General features: G+C 53.1%; 3 protein-coding genes across 4 annotated transcripts; 2 read left to right on the forward strand and 1 right to left on the reverse strand.

The window, feature by feature from the left end:
* The first annotated feature begins 771 nt into the window (after nucleotides 1-771).
* C9H8orf58 (chromosome 9 C8orf58 homolog) lies at nucleotides 772-5,338 on the forward strand. The gene is given in 8 exon segments (XM_030938014.1): nucleotides 772-941; nucleotides 2,063-2,541; nucleotides 2,890-3,030; nucleotides 3,172-3,280; nucleotides 3,400-3,512; nucleotides 3,737-3,843; nucleotides 4,390-4,478; nucleotides 4,481-5,338. Coding segments are annotated over 8 exon segments (1,206 nt in total). The 5' UTR covers nucleotides 772-901; the 3' UTR covers nucleotides 4,609-5,338.
* Nucleotides 4,332-6,792, reverse strand: LOC115899610 (translation initiation factor IF-2-like). The gene is made up of 2 exons (XM_030937502.1): nucleotides 6,770-6,792; nucleotides 4,332-6,468 (listed from the first exon to the last, which is right to left on the reverse strand). Exons 1-2 carry the CDS (start codon nucleotides 6,790-6,792, stop codon nucleotides 5,535-5,537), a joined length of 957 nt encoding a protein of 318 aa, XP_030793362.1. The 3' UTR covers nucleotides 4,332-5,534.
* On the forward strand, nucleotides 5,823-20,951 carry CCAR2 (cell cycle and apoptosis regulator 2). Of its 2 annotated transcripts, none has more exons than XM_010365383.2 (21): nucleotides 5,823-6,028; nucleotides 6,922-7,017; nucleotides 7,274-7,365; nucleotides 7,794-7,885; nucleotides 8,098-8,212; nucleotides 8,384-8,513; nucleotides 9,008-9,104; nucleotides 13,570-13,689; nucleotides 14,634-14,856; nucleotides 14,933-15,046; nucleotides 15,378-15,541; nucleotides 15,949-16,120; nucleotides 16,206-16,436; nucleotides 16,535-16,771; nucleotides 17,897-18,041; nucleotides 18,173-18,255; nucleotides 18,833-18,979; nucleotides 19,111-19,222; nucleotides 19,320-19,508; nucleotides 19,645-19,850; nucleotides 20,125-20,951. In XM_010365383.2, the coding sequence occupies exons 2-21, from the start codon at nucleotides 6,960-6,962 to the stop codon at nucleotides 20,167-20,169; spliced, it is 2,772 nt and encodes a 923-aa protein (XP_010363685.1). In that variant the 5' UTR covers nucleotides 5,823-6,028; nucleotides 6,922-6,959; the 3' UTR covers nucleotides 20,170-20,951. The 2 variants fall into 2 exon arrangements, with proteins under 2 accessions (XP_010363685.1, XP_010363686.1); XM_010365384.2 differs by having other exon boundaries at nucleotides 15,949-16,111.
* The last annotated feature ends 3 nt before the right edge of the window (nucleotides 20,952-20,954 follow it).

Consider the following 20,954-nt stretch of genomic DNA (forward strand, 5'->3'; position numbering starts at 1 on the left):
CCTGCTTGTGAACCTGGGGGGCCGGGTGGCCCGGCGCCCCGAGCCAGAGGGCGTCCCCAGGCCGGGGCCGGGTCCTCGCAGAACAGCGGATCGGGACCCTTATTTTGGCTCCAGCCACAGTTGGGGGCGCCACCCAGTCCGGGCCTTCGAGGTGCTGGCCGATTATGTCCATTCTAGGCGACCCCGCCACCTGCAACCCCCACCTGGTGCCCTTCCCATCCCTCGCCTCGCCCCTCCTCTCTCTCTCCCCGCCCCTCCTCTCCCTCGTCCCTCCCCTTCCTTCCCTCGCCTCGCCCCCTCCCTCGCCTCGCCCCCATCCCTCGCCTCGCCCCTCCCCTCCCTCGCCTCACCCCACCCTTTCCTCTCGCCCCTCCCCTTACCCCTCCCCTCTCCCCTCCCCTCCCTGTCCTCGCCCCTCCCCTCCCTTGCCTCGAGTCTCTCCTCGGCTTCACTTCTCCCCTCCTTCTCCTCGCCCCTCTCCTCCTTTTCCTCTCCCATCTCCCCTCCCTCCTCTCCCCTCGTCCCTTCCATCCCTCGTCTTGCCCCACCCCCTCTCCTCGCCCCTCCCCTCCCTCGTCTCGCCCCTCCCCACCCGCGTCTCGCCCCTCCCCTCCCGCGTCTCGCCCCTCCCCTCCCTCGTCTCGCCCCTTCCCTCCCTCGTCTCGCCCCTCCCCTCTCTCTTCTCGTCCCTCCCTTCCTCGTCTCGCTCTTCCTCTTCTTCCTCTCCCCTCCCCCTAGGCCACGCCCCCCACCGTACCGCCCTCCGCCCCCCAGCCCCGCTGGGAGTGTCCGGGGGCCGCGCCCAGCTGGGTCGGGACGCGCGCCCTGAGCTGCCCGCGCTCCGCGGGGACTCGGGCCGGGATCCTCGGGAGGCTGCAGCGGCCGGGGCCGGGAGCGGGCCATGATGGGCCGGCGGCGCGCCTTCGCCGTGGACGGCCGGGGTGAGTCGCCCACCCCCAGGCTGGCCGGGCCCCCCCGCTCCGGAGCCGCCTCCCGCCCCCAAGCCGGGCAGCCTCGCTCAGCTCCTCGCCCAGCCCCGCGCACCCGGCGGGCGGCGCCCGCCCCGCTGCGCCTCCCTCGCCGCCTCTGGAGAGGCGGTCATCAGGGGACGCCGTGCAGGCTGGAGCCCCTCTGGACTCAGGCGTCAAACCAGCCACCGCCTCCGCCCCACTTCCTCCGGCTCCGCTTCCCTCACCTTCCCGCTCCGTCTGAGGATGTGGGAATCCGCCCCCGCCCCAGCCCCCTCCGTGGCTGCGGACCCCTCTCCCACCCAGTGACCTCCTGGCCCACTTCCTTGCCCAGAGGGGCCTGGGTTGGCATCCGGCTCCCGCGTGCCCCGCAGGTCGTCCCCGCTCCCCCCGGCCTGTTTCCCGTACCGTTCATTCCGCCAGGACGCCTCGTCGCGAGAGGGCCTGGCGGAGGTGACGGTGAGGGGGTGCTAATGCTGCCCCTTCGTCCCTTTCACTTCAGTTCTTTAATTTTAAACTTTTCATAAAATCTTCACTATTCCTCACTTACAACAGAAACCCAAATCGGTGAGAGCGGTGATTTTTATCATTCTCCCTGTGAGCTGCAGGAGAGATTTCACCTGGCATCCTGATGCCGCAGGGGCCCCCAGGGAGCAGATGGGATCCCAGGCTTTCCTCTCTGTCCCCTCTCCCCTCTCCCCTCTCCCTGAAGCTGGACACAGTCCTACTCCCGCTTGGGGAGCAGCGGAAGAGCCTGTGGCTCCCCACTTCTGACTTGGGAGATGGTGGGCTGATCCTAGGTGGGAAGCGCAGGCGCAGGCCGTCTAAGGGATTGATGGATGTGGCCGACCAGGGCTTTGCCTACCACAGAGCTCAGAGCACGGGTTCCCTGTCGCTAACAACTGTTGTGAAGGGAATCCCATCCACACATCTCCCAAATAGCTGGGGCCATATCCGGGCGGCCCGTGGCTGTCCAGTGACCACCCTTCCTCGCTGGTCAGGGACACTCCTCCCTGGGGCAGTGCTGCCAGCCGTCAGGAATGCTGGGGGTGTTGGGGTTGGCCTGCCCAACCTGACACTGACTCTCCATGCAGATGGGACTGGCGAGGGCCTGGCACGGGGCTGCATAGTGCCTGGAGTCACCAGCACCTACAGACGGATCCCAGACGCTGCCCACGGGTGCTCATCCTGGGAGAGAGGTGACAAGCTCAGAGGTGTCAGCAGGGAGGCGCTGTTTCTCAAACTGGCTTCCCGGGACTCAGGAGTGGAGATGGCAGCTGGGGACAGCCCCCTGGCCGCCTTACCGGGCCTTTCTCAGGACTCCCTGGACTTTGAATCCTCAGGGAGTCCCGAGCCTCCGGCCCATGTAGACCAGCTCCTGGCCAGCCAGAAGCTGGGGCAGGTGCTGGAGCGTTCCCACCGGCACCCAACAGCTCCCGCTAGCTTGTCAGGACAACACCGCTGCCTGCGGCCGCCCAGCAAGTGCGAGCGTGAAGTGCCCCTTTTTGGAGCAGGGGAACAGGAGTCCGTGGAGGCAGACACAAACCTAGAGGCAGGCCTGGAAGAAGAGGCGGTGAGTGCTCACTCTCAGGCTGGGTTTAAGAGTGGGATGGACATCCTAGCTCCTCTGGTTCTCCCTGAAGCTCTCTCCGGGTGCGGCACTCCCTGCCCCTAATTGCTGGGTTGTGTCATAGATTCTTGCTGCACCCCACTTCCATTTGTGCGCGGCCACCTCCACAGAGGAGCTGGGAAGCTACGGGCCCTGCCTGGCACCATGCCCCGCTGGGCAGTGGGGAAGCTGGCTGCGTGTGTTCCTCCTCAGGGCCCACTCCGCTCCTATCTGCTGGCTGAGCCCAGCCTGGCTGCTTGGGGTAGGGAAGGAGCCTGACTGAAATCTCCCCTATCTCACAATGTCCCACAGGTGGGGGGCCTGGGGCCTGGAGCCTGGGCCTGCCTCCCTGGGCAGGGTCTTCGCTATCTGGAACACCTGTGCCTAGTGCTGGAGCAGATGGCAAGGCTCCAGCAGCTCTACCTGCAGCTGCGGATCCAGAGGCCCCCAGGAGTGAGTGAGAGTCGAGTGGGGGTAGTCAGACCAGCCAGTGGGGTAGGGAGAGGACAGATGGGACCCTGGGAACCGTGGCTGCCCTCAGAACAGCCTCACCCCTCTAACCAGGCCCTGATCACCTGTCTCTCCTGTGCACAGGATCCCGGTGAGGAGGAGTCAGCCCGAGCCCCTTTACCGTCCCCCTTACACACCCCAGGTAATGGAGGGCAGCGGCCATGGGAGCTGCTAAGCCAGACAGAGCAGACAGGTGAGGGGCCATCGTGTCTCCCTTTGTCCTGCATGCCTGGGGTCCCACTAGCAGGTCCTCTGAGCTGAAGCTTGATGGGGTGTCTTCTGGCCCTGGCCAACCTGATTCTTTTTCTGAAGGGGCAAAGGCTGCTTCACCCCCAAAGGTGGAGGTGCCCAGTGCCAACCCTCCCAGGCTGCCAGAAACCCCAGTGGAGCCAGTGTACCACTTGCCATCCTCCCAGGGACACAAGGTAGGGGACGGGTGTATGTGGGACAGGTGGTGGGCTGGGGTGGGGGGAGGGGAGGTGGGGGATGCATGGGCACCCTGGGGGCCAGCAACTCTGGGAAAATGACAGGATTGATTCCTGTTTGGAGCAGGCGACTCATCCTGGCTGTGGTGACAGCTGTCTCTGGGAGCTTGGTCGGGGGTCTGAGTGTGGGGAGGGCTCTTGGTGACCCCTCCTTCTCTGCTCAGCGGGATTTCTCCCACTGGGACAAGGTCAAGGTCCTGCTCAACCGGATCTGCCGGAGAAGCCACCACCACCCTGAGCCCCCTGCCCCTCCTGATGGCTCTGACCCCAGGTGAGCCCCGTGCCCAGCCCAGGTTAGGGCACGGAGAGGAGACTGATGAACCAGGATGCAGAGATTGTCATGCCAGTTGTCAGTATTGTCCTCGCAAAACTTGAGAGGCAGTCTGGGAGGGGCTGCTAGAAGAAACAGTAGTTAAAACACCCTATTTGCAGATAAGGAGGCTGGGTTCTCGGTGCGGCTGGGGGTAGTTGCTTTTCCAAAGCCGCACATCAGTGACAGCAAGGACCAGAATGTGGGAAATCTGCCTACCCTAGCTCAGCAACCCCTCACCCTCCATGCTGACATTTAGGCCACCTCCCAGGTTTGTGGGGAGAGCAAGGTGGAGCACAAAGGATTTCACAGTGGGTGAAAGCCATCATGCCTCGGGGCTTGTACCGAATAGTTCTCCAGGGGTAAGAAGTACCAAGTCATTTAACAGCCCCAGGTCACACCCCCACCCTGCTACCTGCCAGTAGATGAATCATGTGCTCTCAACTCTAGGGCCATTGTTAGTTTTATTTTCTCGTCCTAGCCTAATGTCTTCTTTTTATTCCACAGGATCGAGTCCAGGGACCTCCCTGAAAGGCCTCAGTGCCGCCCCCACCGGAAAACCTTGATGCCGTCATTAGTGGTTAAGAAACAACGAGCACAAAACCTTTCTGTAGGCTGAGACCTCTCGGTGCACCTGGTGACCCTGGGTGGAGGGGACTTGCTGTGAAGTCTTCCTCGCCCTTTGCCCTGTTGCTGCTTCTCCACATTGCCAGGAAAAGCTGCTGACGCCTGCTCTCCTCTCTTGAGTGGAGGGTGAATCTTGCTCCTCTAAGCAGTCTGGTCAGGAGCCCTGGTTTCTTGAGAGGCCCCCAGAATGCGGCAGCTCCAGGGCTGCTCCTCCTCACCAGAAATCCCTGGGCTTCCACAATGTGAACTCATTCATTATCAGGTGTCCGTGGAGTGTTTCTGGCACGGTGACCTGTCTGGGCCCAGCATGTTGCAGATGTGTATTTATGCACAATGGTATGCATATCTCTGTGTGACTGTCAGTGTTGCAAGCTGGCTGGATCCAACCATCTCTTCTGAAATAATGCATCCAAAGGGTTGATATTCTGGGGGAGGTCACTGCAGAAGGATGGAACTGACCTTTATTCCTCAGTGGGCAGATACTGAGCTTTCTGCCTCAGAGCCGTGCTGGCAGCCCTGGGACAGAGAACGGTGTGGCTTTGACTGCCTCTGCATGGAGTCTTGCCCCAGACTCCTGAAGACTGCACCAGAAATGAGGAAGATCAGGAACAACCTGGGAACAGAAGAATAACTTTCAAAGCCAGTGCTCAGCTTCTCTCCCCCATACTAGCATTTACAGGCCCTAACTCAAACCAGATGCCTGTACTAGTTTTTAGACCCTAAATCAACCTTTCTGAGCCACAATTTCCAGCTGGGAATAATGATGCCTGCCCTACCTACCTCACAGACTTGTTATGAGGATAAAGTGAGATTAAACTGCCTCAAAGTGCTTTGTAAACGTTAAGTGAATAGGGACGGGGAGGGATGATGGGGAGGTCGGAGGATAAGGGGGGCATGGGATTGCTAATGGGGACTAAAATGGCCGGTCTCTGGCAAGATTTTGAGCAGGCCACTTCATTGAGGCCTCTTAGATTTCATATTTGAGAATTAGGGCACTGATTCCTGACTGGCTATAGGCATGGGAGTCACTGGCTTGAGTCAGACACAGGAATGTCTCTTAGAAATGGCCACTGATAGGCATCCTCCTCCTCCAGTCGGGAGGGGCTGGTTCCCTTATCTGTTGCAGTCCCGACTGCCAGAGGGAGGTGGGCGTGGTAAGCAGTCGGGGGTTCCTTGTGTTTGGGGGCGCCGGCTCCTGCTGTCTTTGATCCCGGAACCAACGATCCGAAGCCTTCTTTTCTGATGGGATTCTTCAGCGAGGACACTACCGAGGCGCGACTTCCTGACGCGCATCCGATCCGGGAAAGCGCACTTCCGCTCCCCAGTTGCCGCGGGATAGCAGGCCGGCGTGGGGGAAGGGAGAGGTCGGCGGAGACGAGGGAGGGACCATATCCGGGAGAGTGGCAGCTTCCGACCAGTGGTCGCGCTTCCGGAGAGGCGCTTCCGGTGGCGGCGGCAGCAGCGGCTGTGGTGGTTCCGGGTGTCTTTGTCCCCCCGGTGTCGCTGCCCTGGCCCGCAGGTGGGTTAGGGGCCCCGTCGCCGCCCCTCTGCCCCTTTGCCCCTCCCTCCCTCCGCTGACCGAGGGACTGCGAGGGCCGGGCGGCGAAGATGCGTGGGGCGCGGAAGGGGCCGAGCCCCTCTTTGGACCGCAAGTCCCGTCTCCCTGGCAACGGCCTCGGCCTTGGGGGCGGGCGGGAGGAGGAGAAACCGCGCGCCTCAGTCCTCCCTCGGTGGCCTCGCCGCGGCCCTGCCGGGAGACCTGGCGCTGGCGGCTGCTGAGGCCGGAGCGGAGGGCCCGGGAGCGTGGGAGCAGGAGGGTGGCGCGCAGCCGGTTTCGCGTTCGGTCGGCCAGGGAGCTGCCTTCCCACCAGCCGGTCGAGGAAACAACGGGTCGGGCTTCCGGGGAGAGGGCTCACACCATCTCCTCGCCGGCACCGACCTCCTCCATTTTTCCGGGCCCTGCGTGGAGGGTTTTGGCGGATGTTTTTGAATGAAGGAATGTCATCGGGGCTCTTTCCAGCCCCTCACCCCGCCAACTACTCTGGGGGTGGCGTGGCATAGTGAGAGGAGCGCTAAGTGGTTGGGTGGCCTGGGTGTGAGTACCAGTTTTGTCACTACCTGATTATGTGGCCCCGGGCAAGTCTCTTGATCTCTCTGAGCACCAGTTTCCTTGTCTGTAAAACAACATGACAATATGACCCACCACTAGGTTATTGTGAGGACAAACTGAAACAATGTAATTTATTGTTTCATTTATTACCTCTCTATATTTTCTCCATCCATTGCCTTCATTCATTCTCATTACCCACCTCCCTGTTTTCATTAATATCCTTACTTAAGATTCTCCACTTTTCCGGGTATAGATGGAAATTTTCCGTGTGAGCTGTTAACTTCTTTCTTTTTGGATTGAAGGCTCTTCCCCACGACTCTGAAAGAGGACAGCGTTCCCAATGTCCCAGTTTAAGCGCCAGCGGATCAACCCACTTCCAGGGGGACGCAACTTCTCAGGTGATCACTTTTCTCCCTACCTGGCCTCATCCTGGAAAGTATGTGCTGTGAAGTTAGTTTGGGGTTTCCCTGGTGGAGAGCAATTTGCTGCTGATGTTCCTCTGGAAAATAGGAGATTCCCATCGTGGTTGCCAGTGAAAGCCCTGTGGAGGAGCTGGCTGGAGCTGTAGCCTTTGGATTTACCACATCCTTTGGTTGACTCTAGTGCTTAAGGTGGTAGGGGCGGTTCCTGGAGATTACTTCTCTTTCCCCATAGGCACAGCTTCAACATCTCTTCTGGGCCCTCCTCCTGGTTTGCTCACTCCTCCTGTGGCCACAGAACTGTCCCAGAATGCCAGGCACCTTCAGGTAGGTTGGGCATCCCTTGTAGTTTCAGCCCTTGGGACTGGATGCATGGAGGCCTGGTGCTCTTGATCTCTTACATAATAGTGTTGATCATTCCTGACCCCTCTCCTGGTAGTGGGCTAATATGGGGTTTCCCAGATAGCCTTCAGACTGGGGCATCTTCATTTTTCGCTCCAGGGAAATTTTTAGCATACGTCTTGGAATTAATGAACTGGAAGTCCTAGAAGAAGCTTGTGGGTCAAGAACCAGCTCAAACATGCCCCGACCCTTAATGATGGAGTATGCCCACCACACACCTGTACTTCACTCTGTGTGAACTCTTGATGCAGTATGCTGAGCAGGGGTGTGGGTTGAGATGAGACCTTCATGGCAGAGTGTGATTTTGTCCAGTTTCCTTTCTTTTACTTTTCAACTGCTCCCTTTTCTTACAGGGTGGGGAGAAACAGCGGGTCTTCACTGGTATTGTTACCAGCTTGCATGACTACTTTGGGGTTGTGGATGAAGAGGTCTTTTTTCAGCTAAGGTAGGCTTGAGGTTGGTCCCCTACTGGAAGTGCTTATTGAATTCAGTTCTGTCACCGTGCTGGTATTGCCCGCCCCCCTCCCCAAAGCCATTGCTTTGCTGTTTTTGTGCAAGGTGGGGGAAATCTTGATGGGAAAGGCCTCATAGGGGCAGTCAGGGTGGCTTTGCCGGGGTCCCTCTCCTAACGGGGCCTCCTGGCTTGTGTGCTGGCAGTGTGGTGAAGGGCCGGCTGCCCCAGCTGGGTGAGAAGGTGCTGGTGAAGGCTGCATACAACCCAGGCCAGGCAGTGCCCTGGAATGCTGTCAAGGTGCAAACGCTCTCCAACCAGGTATTCATCTCTCCTTAGCATGTGCATTGGAAAGGGGAGGGATGGAAGCCCCTGTGCCCTGACAGCTGGGCAAAACTCTGACTTTTCTCAAGGGGGTGGGACTGCATCTTTCCAAGGTAGTGAGTGCTTCAACCATGGGGTCCCCTGAATTTCCTGGCTCCTGTTCTGCAGCCCCTACTGAAGTCCCCAGCACCTCCCCTTCTGCATGTAGCAGCCCTGGGCCAGAAGCAAGGGATCCTGGGAGCTCAGCCTCAGTTGATCTTCCAGCCTCACCGGATTCCCCCACTGTTTCCTCAGAAGCGTGAGTACGAGTGGCACTATTGTTCAGTGTGGCTTTATGGGGTAGTCTGGATCAATGGACTTTCAGGTTGTTGCTGAAAGTCCATTAGCGTAGAGGTGGGTACTTCTGTGTACTGGAAGAAAGGTGGGTGATCTGGATAGGTGTTTAGGATTTTTTTTTTTTTTTTTTTTGATGGAGTCTCGCTCTGTTGCCCAGGCTGGAGTGCAATGACCCAATCTTGGCTCATTGCAACCTCCGCCTCCTGGGTTCAAGCCATTCTCCTGCTTCAGCCTCCTGAGTAGCTGGGACTACAGACATCCACCACCTCGCCTGGCTAATTTTTTGTATTTCTAGTAGAGACGGGGTTTCACCATGTTTGCCAGGCTAGTCTTGAACTCCTGACTTCAAGTGATCCATCCGCATTATCCTCCCAAAGCGCTGGGATTACAGACGTGAGCTACTGTGCCCGGCTGGTTTGTAGGGTTTTTGAGTCACCAGTCATTTCCTTTCTGCAGCTCTGAGTCTCTTCCAGACATCCCACACACTTCACCTGAGCCACCTGAACAGATTTCCTGCCCGGGGCCCTCATGGACGGTTGGATCAGGGCCGAAGGTAAGAGGATGATGTCCCTTTTTTGGCCACTTGTTGACACTAACATTCTCTTTATTTTATTATTATTATTTTTTTGTCTTGGCCAGGAAGTGAACCCAGGTCAACTGCTTGGAAGGTGGCTATGCTTACCACTAACATTCTCTGCCTGCAGCTAGATCCTAGTCCCTTTTCTCTGAAGTATGTAGACACACTGAAATGTATATAAAAATACTGGAATTTTATACAGTGGTTTAGCAAGCAGGGAGCTGATACAGTTCATCTTTCAAAATGTCATGTTGAGATATTTCTTAAATGCTCTTTTGTTTCTAGTCCCTAAGTTGAGATGACAGGAATAGAAACTCAATAGTAACATGTCAAAAGTAACACTGCAGTATCTCTTTTAGTTGTTTAAAACGTTCCTTTATAGACACCATTCTCATAAGTATGCTGTTAGAAGGTGTATATTGCACTCTGCCTTGGACATGCAGGTAGCTTTCTCAGCCATGTGTGGAGCAGGCATGGCTGATTTGGGCCTTTAGGGTATCCTGGTGATCCTGTCTCATCTGTAGCATTGGGGACCACCAGGAGCATGCTGTCCCATCCTCTCTCCAGTTCACATGTTCCTTCTTCAGTCTCACTCTCCCTGAGTGTTTTGCTTGTACCTCTAAAAGTTAAGCTCTAGCCTGATTTAAGACTCGTTCTAGTTCTGTCTTCATTTTAAACTTGTCATAGTGGAGAATTTTAGTATATGCAGGGTAAACAGAAAGGTATGAGGAACCTTATACCCATTACCCAGCTGCTTCAAGTATCAGCTACCATTCTTTTTCATCTCTACCTCCATCTACTCACTGCTCCCACTTGATTTTGTTAAGGTAAAAAAATTTAAGGTGGAACTTACGTAGATTGAAATGCACAAATCTTGACAATTTTGACAAATGAGAAATCTCATGTAACCCTTAATCCTATTTTTTTTTTTTTTTTTTTGAGACAAGGTCTTGTTCTGTCATGCGGGGTGGAGTGTGGTGGTGTGATCATGGCTCATTGCAGCCTTGATCTCTCTGGCACAAGCCATCCTTCTGCTTCAGCCTCCAGAGTAGCTGGGACTGCAGGTGTGCACCACCATGCTTGACTAATTTTTTAAAACGTTTTTTGTAAGGCTGGGTGCAGTGGCTCATGCCTATAAATCCCAATGCTTTGGGAACCTATCTCTACAAAAAAATAAGTAAATATTTATTATTTTTGTGGGGGGCAGAGAAAGGGTTTTGCCGTGTTGCCCAGGCTGGTTTCGAACTCCTGGGCTTGAGTGATCCTCCCACCTCAGCCTCCCAAAGCGCTGGGATTACAGGTGTGGGAATTCACCTTTGTGAATTCTAACTAGGGGGAAGCTTTGGGATTGTTTGCCATGGGGTTTCCACTACTTGAAACCCTGTGTCCCATTCTCCATTGTAGACACCATATTCATAAGTATATAAGTATATCTAGTGGCTGGTATATGTTTTGCATTTACCCACTTTTCTTGTCCTGTGCATCTTACTGGTCCTCAGTTTCCAAGGACCTTCTACCTCTCACATTCTGTGAGTTTATTAAAGGCTTCATTACAAAATCACAGCAGGTGCCTTCTGAGACAGCGTAGCCTGGGTGAAACTCTGTGACTGCTGTGGACTTTCTGCTTTAGGGTTAATTTCAGGCTTTCTCTAGTCAGTTGCATTTGATTGTCTTGGATGTGCTGAGACCCATGCAAGGTCTGTTGTATTACTTTGGCCATTATGCTTCAGTGTCACAGCTTCTACAGAAAGGATGTACAGGTTGAGCATCCTAAATCCTAAAACCCAAAATACTCTCAAATCCAGAACTTTTTGAGTGCTGACATGGCACTCAAAGGAAATGTTTATTGAGCATTTCAGATTTGGAGTTTTGGATTTGGGATGCTCAGCCAGTAGGTATAATGCAAATATTGCAAAATCTGAAAAACATTCCAAACCCAGGACGCTTCTGGTCCTAAGCATTTCAGGTAAGGGATACTCAACCTATACCACCATTGGGAGGGAGATATTATATTAACATCAGTCAGTAGAGAGAATGTGCAGAGTGGGGCCCAGGGTGGTACAAAGGAGGTCATTCTGGGGCAACTTTTATTTATTTAGTTTTGCAACTTTTATGAAGGACTCAACCACATTAATGTTTTGCATGGAAGCCAAGCTTTATTTTGAATTCCTGCCTTTGGGATGCAGAGAACAATGTCTTTATTGAGCAGCTACTGCTGAGCTGCGGTTTTAGACAGGTGTACCCTGGTGGGCTCTGCTGCTGTGGGTCCTGAGAGGTTAGCCCCTGGTGCTGCCTTATGACCTCCTGACAGTGTACAGGAAGGGGAGGAAAGTGACCACACAGTGTACAGCGTGGAGTGGATCATAACAGTTTAGCTAGAGGATCATAACAGTTTAGACATTACTGTGAGCTGGAAAGTTGTCACAGGGGCTTTGGCATGGGTCTTCTATTAGACACACGGGCTACTGACATCCCATCGGGGCTTGAGAATAAGGCCACTTTAGGATGCAGATGATCATGCACATGGAAGTGACCCAGGCCAACAGAAAAGAACAGGCCTCATGATAAATCTGTTCAGCTTAGTCACTGGGGTGTAATGAATAGGGAAATGACCCAGGCAGGTCTAAAAGGCAGAACAGAAACCTTCCGGTAAATACAATCAGCTCAGTTACCGAGGCACAGATAAATGACAGTTGATTTTATTTCTCTCATGTGACATGGGGGGTTTTCCCCTTATCAGTCTGGCACTTTATAATGAATGGTCTAAAAGTTTTTTCTTCTCAACTATTTTTATTTATTGTACCCGTATCTATTGCATTTACAATGTAGTTATAGTGTAATACTGTAGTGACTTATAAAAATGTGTAAAGCAGTACATGCTATTATATAAAATTAAAATAATAGAAATATGTAGGCCAGGTGCGGTGGCTCACACCTGTAATCCTAGCACTTTGGGAGCCTGAGGCGGGCGGATCACTTGAGGTCAGGAGTTCAAAACCAGCCTGGCCAAGATAGTGAAACCCCATTTCTACTAAAAATACAAAAATTAGCCGGGCATGGTGGTGGGTACCTGTATTCCCAGCTACTCGGGAGGCTGAGGCAGGAGAATTGCTTGAACCCGGGAGGCGGAAGTTGCAGTGAGCTGACATCGCGCCACTGCACTCCTGCCTGGGCAACAGAGGGAGACTGTCTCAAAAAAAAAAAAAAAAAGTATATATACATACATATATATAAATATGTACGGTTTCTACCTTTTTTAACTGTTATTAACAGATAGGTATTAAAGAATTTCAGAAAATAAGTTTGAAAAGGAAAATCTCTTGCCACTCTTTTCTCCTGTGTTCTAGTTTAAATCTATACATGTGCATACTTTTTGCAATTTTAATCTTAGAGTTCAAATTATTTTTGTGTATTTATAAACAGTTTTCCATATTGCAGCATAATCCTGAGTGTTTTAATGGCTGCGTGATTGTTTTTATTTACTATAAAAATTTGGGTATTTGGTTTATGTATTTGGTTTTTTACTCTCAGTTTATGCTGCTTCCTATTTTTGCACTATGTGTAGCCTTCTTCTTTTGAATTAACTTTCTTGGGACAAATTTTCAAGAGTGGAATTATTGGAGCAAATGGTTTGAGTGTTTTTATGACTTTAATGTGTATTATTAAGGATTTGTAGCTGTCACTTTTTTTTTTTTTTTGGAGACAGAGCCTTGCTCTGTTGCCCAGGCTGGAGTGCAGTGGCGTGATCTCGGCTCACTGCCACTTCCACCTCCCAGGTTCAAGTGATTCTCCTCTCTCAGCCTCCTGAGTAGCTAGGACTACAGACATGTGCAACCACACGGCTACTTTTTTGTATTTTTAGTAGAGACAGGGCTTCACCATGTTGGCCAGGCTGGTCTCAAACTCCTGACCTCAAGTGATTCCGCCCACCTCGGCCTACCTAAGTGCTGGGATTACAGGCACCTTGTAACTGTCTCTTCTAATAAACTTCATAGAACGCATAGCATGGATTCATATAAAGTCCCTTGTTTTTAAAAGAGAAATCAGTTTTTTTCTCATTTCACAAAAACATGTTAACTATAATTTATGAAGTGCAGAAAAATAGAAAATTATTTGTAAGCTTACTGGAGGCTTCCACCATTAATATTTTATTTCCTTTCAGTCTTCTAAAGTTGTTTTTGCAGTAGCTCAGGCCTACTGTGTATACAGTGTTGCAGAGTGTGCTTTTTGCTTAACAGGAATGTTTTTCTATGTTATTAAAAGAGTGTAAATATCCATTTTAATATCTTTGTAACATTCTGTCATATGGCTGTTAGCATGGCTTATTTTTCCATGTATTGAATGTGAGGGATTGCGCTTGTTTCCAGTTCTTTTGGTTCAGTGTGTATTGAATACATATAACAATGTGATTTCTTACTGTTGGTGATGGGTCAACCTCTAGCGATGACTATGACTCCAAGAAACGCAAACAGCGGGCTGCTGGAGAGCCCTGGGGTGCTAAGAAGCCAAGGCATGACCTGCCTCCTTACCGGGTCCACCTCACTCCCTACACTGTGGACAGGTGAGCGGCGAGGCTGAGGTGGGCTGAGACTTGCTGCTGGTAATAGTTTCTCATGTAAATGAGATGGGGTCTATGCAAGTGCACATGTGTGTTCTCACAGCCTTTTCTTACAAAACAAAAAACACATGGAAACCTGTTGTACATACCGTTTGGTGGTTTGCCTTTTCACTGAATGTACGTTAGATTTTATTTCATATGAACATTTATTAGATCCAGTTTTTTTTTTTTTGGCAACTACACAGTATTCATTGAATGGACGAACATGATTTATTTAACCAGTTCTCCATTAGCACTCTATCCTAAATTTTCTTGGAATGGACATCCTTCTACCTACACCTGTGTGTTTGTTGAGATCAGTTCCTAGAAATGGAGCAGCTGGCTCAAAGGCTTTGCTTTAAGCTTCCATAACTATTGCCAGTTCTCCCGAAGAGGCTGTGCCCATTCTGCTGTCACCAGTGGGGTGTGGAATCCTTATTTCCCCATGCCTTTGCCAACACTGTTAGCTGACTTTTTCATCTTTGTCTAGTTGGTGACACATGATAATGTGATTTGCATTTCTTTAATTATAAGTGAGATTGAGCATATTTTCATGGGCTTTTAATTCTTACGTATTTCTCTTAAGAACCTATTGATGTCAATTTTCTGTTTTAGGCTTTTGAACTTTTTGTTACTGATTTGTAAGTTCTTTTATATTAAGGCAATGACCCATTTCTTTGTCCTGTATTATAAATGTTTTCTTTTTTCCCTTTCCTAGTTTGACTTTTGCCATCTAGAGGTTGTAAGTTAAGTGGTCAGATCTGATCTAGCTTCCTTGAGAGGTGCCTTACTTCAAAAGTTCTTTCTCAGACTAAAAAAAATTTGCCCATTTTTTAAACTCTTTGATGGTTTCATTTGTAATGTTTTAGTGTTTGCTCAGTCTGGATTCCCTTGTTGTCTTCCTGTAGCCCCGTCTGCGACTTCCTAGAACTCCAGCGTCGTTACCGCAGCCTCCTAGTCCCCTCAGATTTTCTGTCTGTGCATCTGAGTTGGCTGTCAGCCTTCCCTCTGAGCCAACCCTTTTCCCTCCATCACCCGAGCCGGATCCAGGTCTCTTCTGAAAAGGAGGCAGCTCCAGATGCTGGTGCTGAGCCCATCCCTGCAGACAGTGACCCCGCTTATAGTTCCAAGGTAAGCTGACAGGTGTCTGTCACTTAACCTGATTTCTGGAGGCTGAAGGCAGCTCTGAGTGTCTCCTCCTGCACAGGTACTACTGCTCTCTTCCCCGGGGTTGGAGGAATTGTATCGTTGTTGCATGCTCTTTGTGGATGACATGGCTGAGCCAAGGGAGACGCCAGAGCATCCTCTGAAGCAGATTAAGGTAAGAGCTGGAGGGCAGGAGGAGATGCATTCACTGGTAATGTCCAGAACCTGTCATGTTTTGAGCGCGCGGCTCCTGTTCCTGAATGCACAGAAACGAGGCATCTCGGAGCCGAATGCCCCTCATTTCACCCAGGACGAAGGTGCAGCTCAGAGCTGTTCTGACTAGTCAGAGCTAGGTGGCTGGCTCATGTTAGCAGATAGAGACCTCACTGTGTGATGGACTTCCCCACTTCCTGCTCCCTTCATCCTGATGGGTGGCAGCCTTGCCCTGCAGTAGGAGACCCAGGTAACGGAGTTTTTTGTTTCGTATCCCTGATCTCTTTTTGCAGTTTTTGCTGGGCAGAAAAGAAGAAGAGGCAGTGCTGGTTGGGGGTGAATGGTCTCCTTCCCTGGATGGCCTCGACCCCCAGGCTGACCCACAGGTGCTGGTGCGCACCGCCATCCGCTGTGCACAGGCCCAGACCGGCATTGACTTGAGTGGCTGCACCAAGTGGTGAGTGGGCTTCCTGAGCCTTGGTTGCACCAACCCAGCAGGTTGGGGAGGCCCAGTCCCTGCCCCTTTCTGCTGGTTAGCTCTCTTCTGCCCCCTAGTCCCGCTCCTGCCCCCTCTGCTGCCTCAGGCTAGCGTGGGGTGTATGCCAAAAGCCAGCTGAGCCCCAGGCTGCACTTGAGACTTCCTCGAGTTGTCCCCACACCTTGTAGGGTGCTTGTACGGTTGCGGCCTCCCCACTGACCATTTATTGAGGACTTGGTCTGTAGCTTTGCTGTTGTGTTTTCAAAGCTTGGCTCGCAGTATGTGCTTATTGAGTGCTGACTGGAAACTGAAGCCCTTGCCTGTGAATGTGGTGTCTGCGTGGAGTTGTCACTAAGGAAGTTAGTACTTCCTTTTGCTATGTGCAGGTGGCGCTTTGCCGAGTTTCAGTACCTGCAGCCGGGACCCCCCCGGCGGCTCCAGACAGTGGTGGTGTACTTGCCGGACGTCTGGACCATCATGCCTACTTTGGAGGAGTGGGAGGCCCTGTGCCAGCAGAAAGCTGCAGAGGCAGCTCCTCCGACCCAGGAGGTACCAGGGGTAAGGCTGTGCCTTAGCCAGCAGCGGGAGATATAGGTGGCCTGATCCTGGGACCCAGAGGGTCTCATCTTGGCTGTTGTCACAGGAAATGGAGCCTACTGAACAGGCACCGGACGCCTTGGAGCAAGCAGCAGACACTTCTAGACGGAATGCAGAAACTTCAGAGGCCAGCACACAGCAGGAAACGGACACTGATCTCCCAGAGGCCCCTCCACCCCCGCTAGAACCTGCTGTCATCGCACGCCCTGGCTGTGTGAACCTGTCCCTCCATGGGATTGTGGAGGATCGGAGGCCAAAAGAAAGGATCTCTTTTGAGGCAGGTGTCAGAGCCTTGGGGAGGCTATGGGCTGGGATCTGTGGGCCTTGAGCAGTCTTTCTTCCTGATGCTCATGGACCCTGCCACCTCCCCGTCAGGTGATGGTGCTGGCCGAGCTGTTTCTGGAGATGCTCCAGAGGGATTTTGGCTATAGGGTTTATAAGATGCTGCTGAGCCTTCCTGAAAAGGTCGTGTCCCCACCTGAACCTGAGAAGGAGGAGGCGGCCAAGGAGGAAGCCACCAAGGAGGAAGAAGCCATCAAAGAGGAGGTGGTCAAGGAGCCCAAGGATGAGGCACAGAATGAGGGCTCAGCTGCCGAGTCAGAGCCCCCACTGGTGAGTACCCTGCCACCTCAGGCTGTCGTAGTGCTTACCGTGACCGCGCATCTTCACCCTGGGCTCTGAGTGCTTCCTGCGCCCTAGCTCATTCCCCACTCCCTTGCTCAGCACGCACTGAGGCCGCACAGCTAGTAAGTGGCACACCTAGTGGAAGGGAAGGTGGCGCAGAGGAGTGCAGGGAGCATGGCTGAGCAGCCTGACAGCATAGAAACCCCAGTCACTGAGAATGCTTAGCAGAGTCAGGTGCTGTGATTGCCTGATGGTTAACTAGAAAATTTTGTAGGCGGGGTGTAATCCCAGCACTTTGGGAGGCCGAGGCGGGCAGATCACGAGGTCAGGAGTTTGAGACCAGCCTGGCCAATATGGTAAAACCCTGTCTCTACTAAAAATACAGAAATTAGCTGGGCGTGGTGGTGCATGTCTGTGTTAGCTACTCAGGAGCCTGAGGCAGGCGAATCCTTGAACCAAGGGAGGTGGAGGTTGCAGTGAGCCGAGGTCATGCCACTGCATTCCGCCCTGGGTGAGAGAGCAAGACTCTCTTGAAAAAAAATAAAAAATAAAATTTGTAAACCTTTTCTAAAATACTAGTCTTTTTTTTTTTCTTTGAGATGGAGTCTTGCTCTGTCACCCAGGCTGGAGTGCAGTGGTGCAACCTCGGCTCACTGCAACCTCTGCCTCCCCAGTTCAAGTGGTTCTCCTGCCTCAGCCTCTCGAGTAGCTGGGATTATAGGCACCCACCACCATGCCTGGCTAAGTTTTGTTTTTTTGTAGAGATGGGGTTTCACTATGTTGGCCTGGCTGGTCTTGAACTCCTGACCTCAGGAGTGCTGGGATTACAGGCGTGAGCCACTGTGCCCAGCTGCTTTTTGTTTAAATACTATCAAATAAATGTAGTTTCTTCTGGGACCAAGATCAACTTCTGAGGAAAAAAGCCCAGGTGTCTGGTGATGCCCTGGCATGCTCTGAATTCCACTTAATGAAATTAAATACATGAAATGAGATGGTGTCTAGAGCCCTCCATACAGTGTCTGGGGCACGGTTATTACTCATGTGGCAGCCATGATTACTATTGGTAATTACGGTAACTGCCTGCCTTCTAATCACCTTCGTCTGCCTCCCTAGAAGGAGGATGGGCTTTTGCCCAAACCACCCTCTTCTGGGGGAGAGGAAGAAGAAAAACCCCGGGGCGAGGCTTCCGAGGACCTGTGTGAGATGGCCCTGGACCCAGAACTGTTGCTTCTGAGGGATGATGGAGAAGAGGAGTTTGGTATGTTGAGTGGTGAGAGGGGAGCTCACAGGCTCGGGATGTGGCTTTCCACCTGTGGCCAAGCTGGTTTTAATTTTCAGACTGTGGAGTTGGGTGGGCCCTGCTCTCCGTTTATCTTGGGCTTTCTGTAGCAGGAGCAAAGCTGGAGGATTCGGAGGTCCGGTCCGTTGCCTCAAACCAGTCAGAGATGGAGTTCTCTTCACTTCAGGACATGGTGAGGCCTCTTCTCCACCTCTCTGGGCCTCAGTGGTGGTGAGGGCAAGGCCTCCGGCACACTCCTGGGAAAAGAATGCTTACCAGTGATTTCCTTTCTTGATGGACCCAACACACAGTGTGGTCCTTGGCTTATGGAAGGGCACCTTCATAGGCTCCAGGAGAACATTTCAGTGTCTGTCGGGGTGAATGGGAGAGAGGTATTTGATCCTCTGCTGAGAGAGGAGCACAGGAGCTTTTGTGAAAGTGCCAGAGAGGAAGGCTGGCTTGGGCATGATGAACATCAGTCAGGCTGCTTGATGTTTTGTGTTTTAGAGACGGGGTCTCGCTATGTTGCTCAGGCTGGAGCACAGTGGTTGACAGGCATGAACATAGTGCACTGCAGCTTCGAACTCCTGGGTTCAAGTGATTCTCCTGCCTTAGCCTCCCCAGTAGCAGGGACTTTAGGCATGCATCACTGCATGTGACCTGAGCTGCATGTGGCCCAAGCCACTGGATTCTGAACAGGCTGAATCCTGGGCGATAGAGCCACTGAGGGAACTATTTGAAAATCCTGCTCATGTTTGTTTTCTTTGCAGCCCAAGGAGCTGGATCCCTCTGCTGTGCTCCCCTTGGACTGTCTGCTTGCTTTTGTGTTCTTTGATGCCAACTGGTGTGGCTACTTGCACCGGCGAGACTTGGAGAGGATCCTCCTTACCCTTGGGATCCGGCTCAGTGCAGAGCAGGTACCTTCTTTCTTCTGCCTCAGGACATGGGCACAGGCCTGCACTTACTCCTGCTCCAGGTTCCTGCCCACGGCCAGGGTCGGGGACTGAGCCTTCTGGTCAGCAGGTGTCTGGGGGTGTGTTTTCTGCAGGCCAAGCAGCTGGTCAGCAGGGTGGTGACCCAGAACATCTGCCAGTACCGGAGCCTTCAGTACAGCCGCCAGGAGGGCCTGGACGGTGGCCTTCCCGAGGAGGTGCTCTTCGGTATGTCCTGAGCCCTGCAGCCTTCCTGGGGCACGGGTAGGGCAGGCTGCCCTCTCCGGAAACCCCATCCTGCAATCTTTTTCATGGTTCCCTCTAGGAAACCTTGACCTGCTGCCCCCTTCTGGGAAGAGCACGAAGCCAGGTGCCGCCCCTACGGAACACAAAGCCTTGGTGTCCCACAATGGCAGCCTGATCAACGTGGGGAGCCTGCTGCAGCGCGCGGAGCAGCAGGACAGCGGCCGGCTCTACCTAGAGAACAAGATCCACACACTGGAGCTGAAGCTGGGTGAGGGCCTGGGGCTGCGTCCACCACGGGGACACGTGCAGACCAGTAGGGAACCCGTTGCTTAGGCTCAGGCGCTGCCCTGTGCTCTGGGCCTTGATGGAGCAGCCGTCCCTCTGTTTCCTCCTCCACCTCGCAGAGGAGAGCCATAACCGTTTCTCAGCCACTGAAGTAACGAATAAGACGCTGGCGGCAGAGATGCAGGAGCTGCGAGCCCGGCTGGCGGAGGCTGAGGAGACCACCCGGACGGCGGAGCGACAGAAGACCCAGCTCCAGCGGCTGCTGCAGGAGCTCCGCAGGCGCCTGAACCCCCTGCAGCTGGAGATCCAGCGGGTGGTGGAAAAGGTAAGGTGGGGGTGGACCAGGAGGCAGCACAGCTCCTTTCCCTGAGCTCCAGAAATCTCCAGAAGGGTGCTTGCCCCTATGTCGGGAGTGACCAGAGGGCCAGCAGGCACCAGCTTCTTCCTTCCATCGCTTGCCAGGCTGTGTGCCCCTGGTTGCAGGTTCTCTGGGAATTGAGCAGTCAGCAGCGTGCAGCGGGAACTTCCCAGCAGGAGACAGTCCGCAGTCCTCAGATCGCCTTGCCAGGCCTGATTTTGGGTACATCTGTTTCAAACAGGCTGACAGCTGGGTGGAGAAAGAGGAGCCAGCACCTAGCAACTGACGGCCTCACATGGAACTGCCATCCTGTGAGGGCAGCGGTGGCGCTCGGCAAAGTTGGAGCCCTTGCGGTACCAGAAAGCAGCGGGAGCGAGACCTGGGAGCCAGGGCAGGGGTGACTGACCCCATGCTCAGCCTCTAGGGGACGGCAGGCCATCAGGCTGGGGGCTGTGCTATGTGGGATGGATGTGTGAGGAACCCCGGTTCCAGTTACAACTAAATACAACATCTTTTGCACCCCTAGAATGTCATATTGCCCTCAACCTTGGTATTTCTCCTGGGGCCCTTTTAGTCTTGTGCTGACTTTCTCCTGTCCTTTTCCAGTTTAGAATAAGACAGGGGAGAAAAAGGCTTTTCAAGTGTGTGACAAGGTCTGATGTCAGTGAACTGAACTGAAGAGACAGACGTGGAGCCTGGCTGGGGCTAAGCACCCCCTCCTCCGGATGGCACAGGCTCTGCTAGGTTCCAGATGCAGGCTCCTGGGGGAAGGGTCTCCCTTGGCCATCACGGGATTAGAGTCCATGCTAGAAAGTGCTGTGTTGGGCTGGGTTTGCCAATAGAACACTGTGTTCCAGTCACCCCAGATTTGCCAGAAGAAACCAGCACCTCTTTCCCGTGGCTCCTGTGTTCAGAATGTGGTATTGGCTCTGGCCCAGCCTTCTCCCCTGTTACCCATAATTCTTGCCTCTTTCCATAATCCGTGGTTTCAGTTTGACTTTGTATATAAAGTTGGGTTTTTTTTTTTTTTTTGGCTTGTTTTTTAAATAAACCAAAGTCAAAAACAAACCG

Source organism: Rhinopithecus roxellana, chromosome 9 (genome assembly GCF_007565055.1).
Source record: "Rhinopithecus roxellana isolate Shanxi Qingling chromosome 9, ASM756505v1, whole genome shotgun sequence".
Lineage (NCBI taxonomy): Eukaryota > Metazoa > Chordata > Mammalia > Primates > Cercopithecidae > Rhinopithecus > Rhinopithecus roxellana.

Excerpts from the sequence above, each read along its gene's own strand:
- CCAR2 (XM_010365383.2), top strand. The coding sequence starts at position 6,960 with ATGTCCCAGTTTAAGCGCCAGCGGATCAACCCACTTCCAGGGGGACGC. Across the intron at positions 8,514-9,007 it reads CCCACTGTTTCCTCAGAAGC|CTCTGAGTCTCTTCCAGACA; the intron begins GTGAGTACGAGT and ends TCCTTTCTGCAG. Across the intron at positions 16,121-16,205 it reads CGACCCAGGAGGTACCAGGG|GAAATGGAGCCTACTGAACA; the intron begins GTAAGGCTGTGC and ends CTGTTGTCACAG.
- LOC115899610 (XM_030937502.1), bottom strand. The coding sequence starts at position 6,792 with ATGGATGGAGAAAATATAGAGAG. Across the intron at positions 6,469-6,769 it reads GATGGAGAAAATATAGAGAG|GGCCCGGAAAAATGGAGGAG; the intron begins GTAATAAATGAA and ends CCCTCCACGCAG.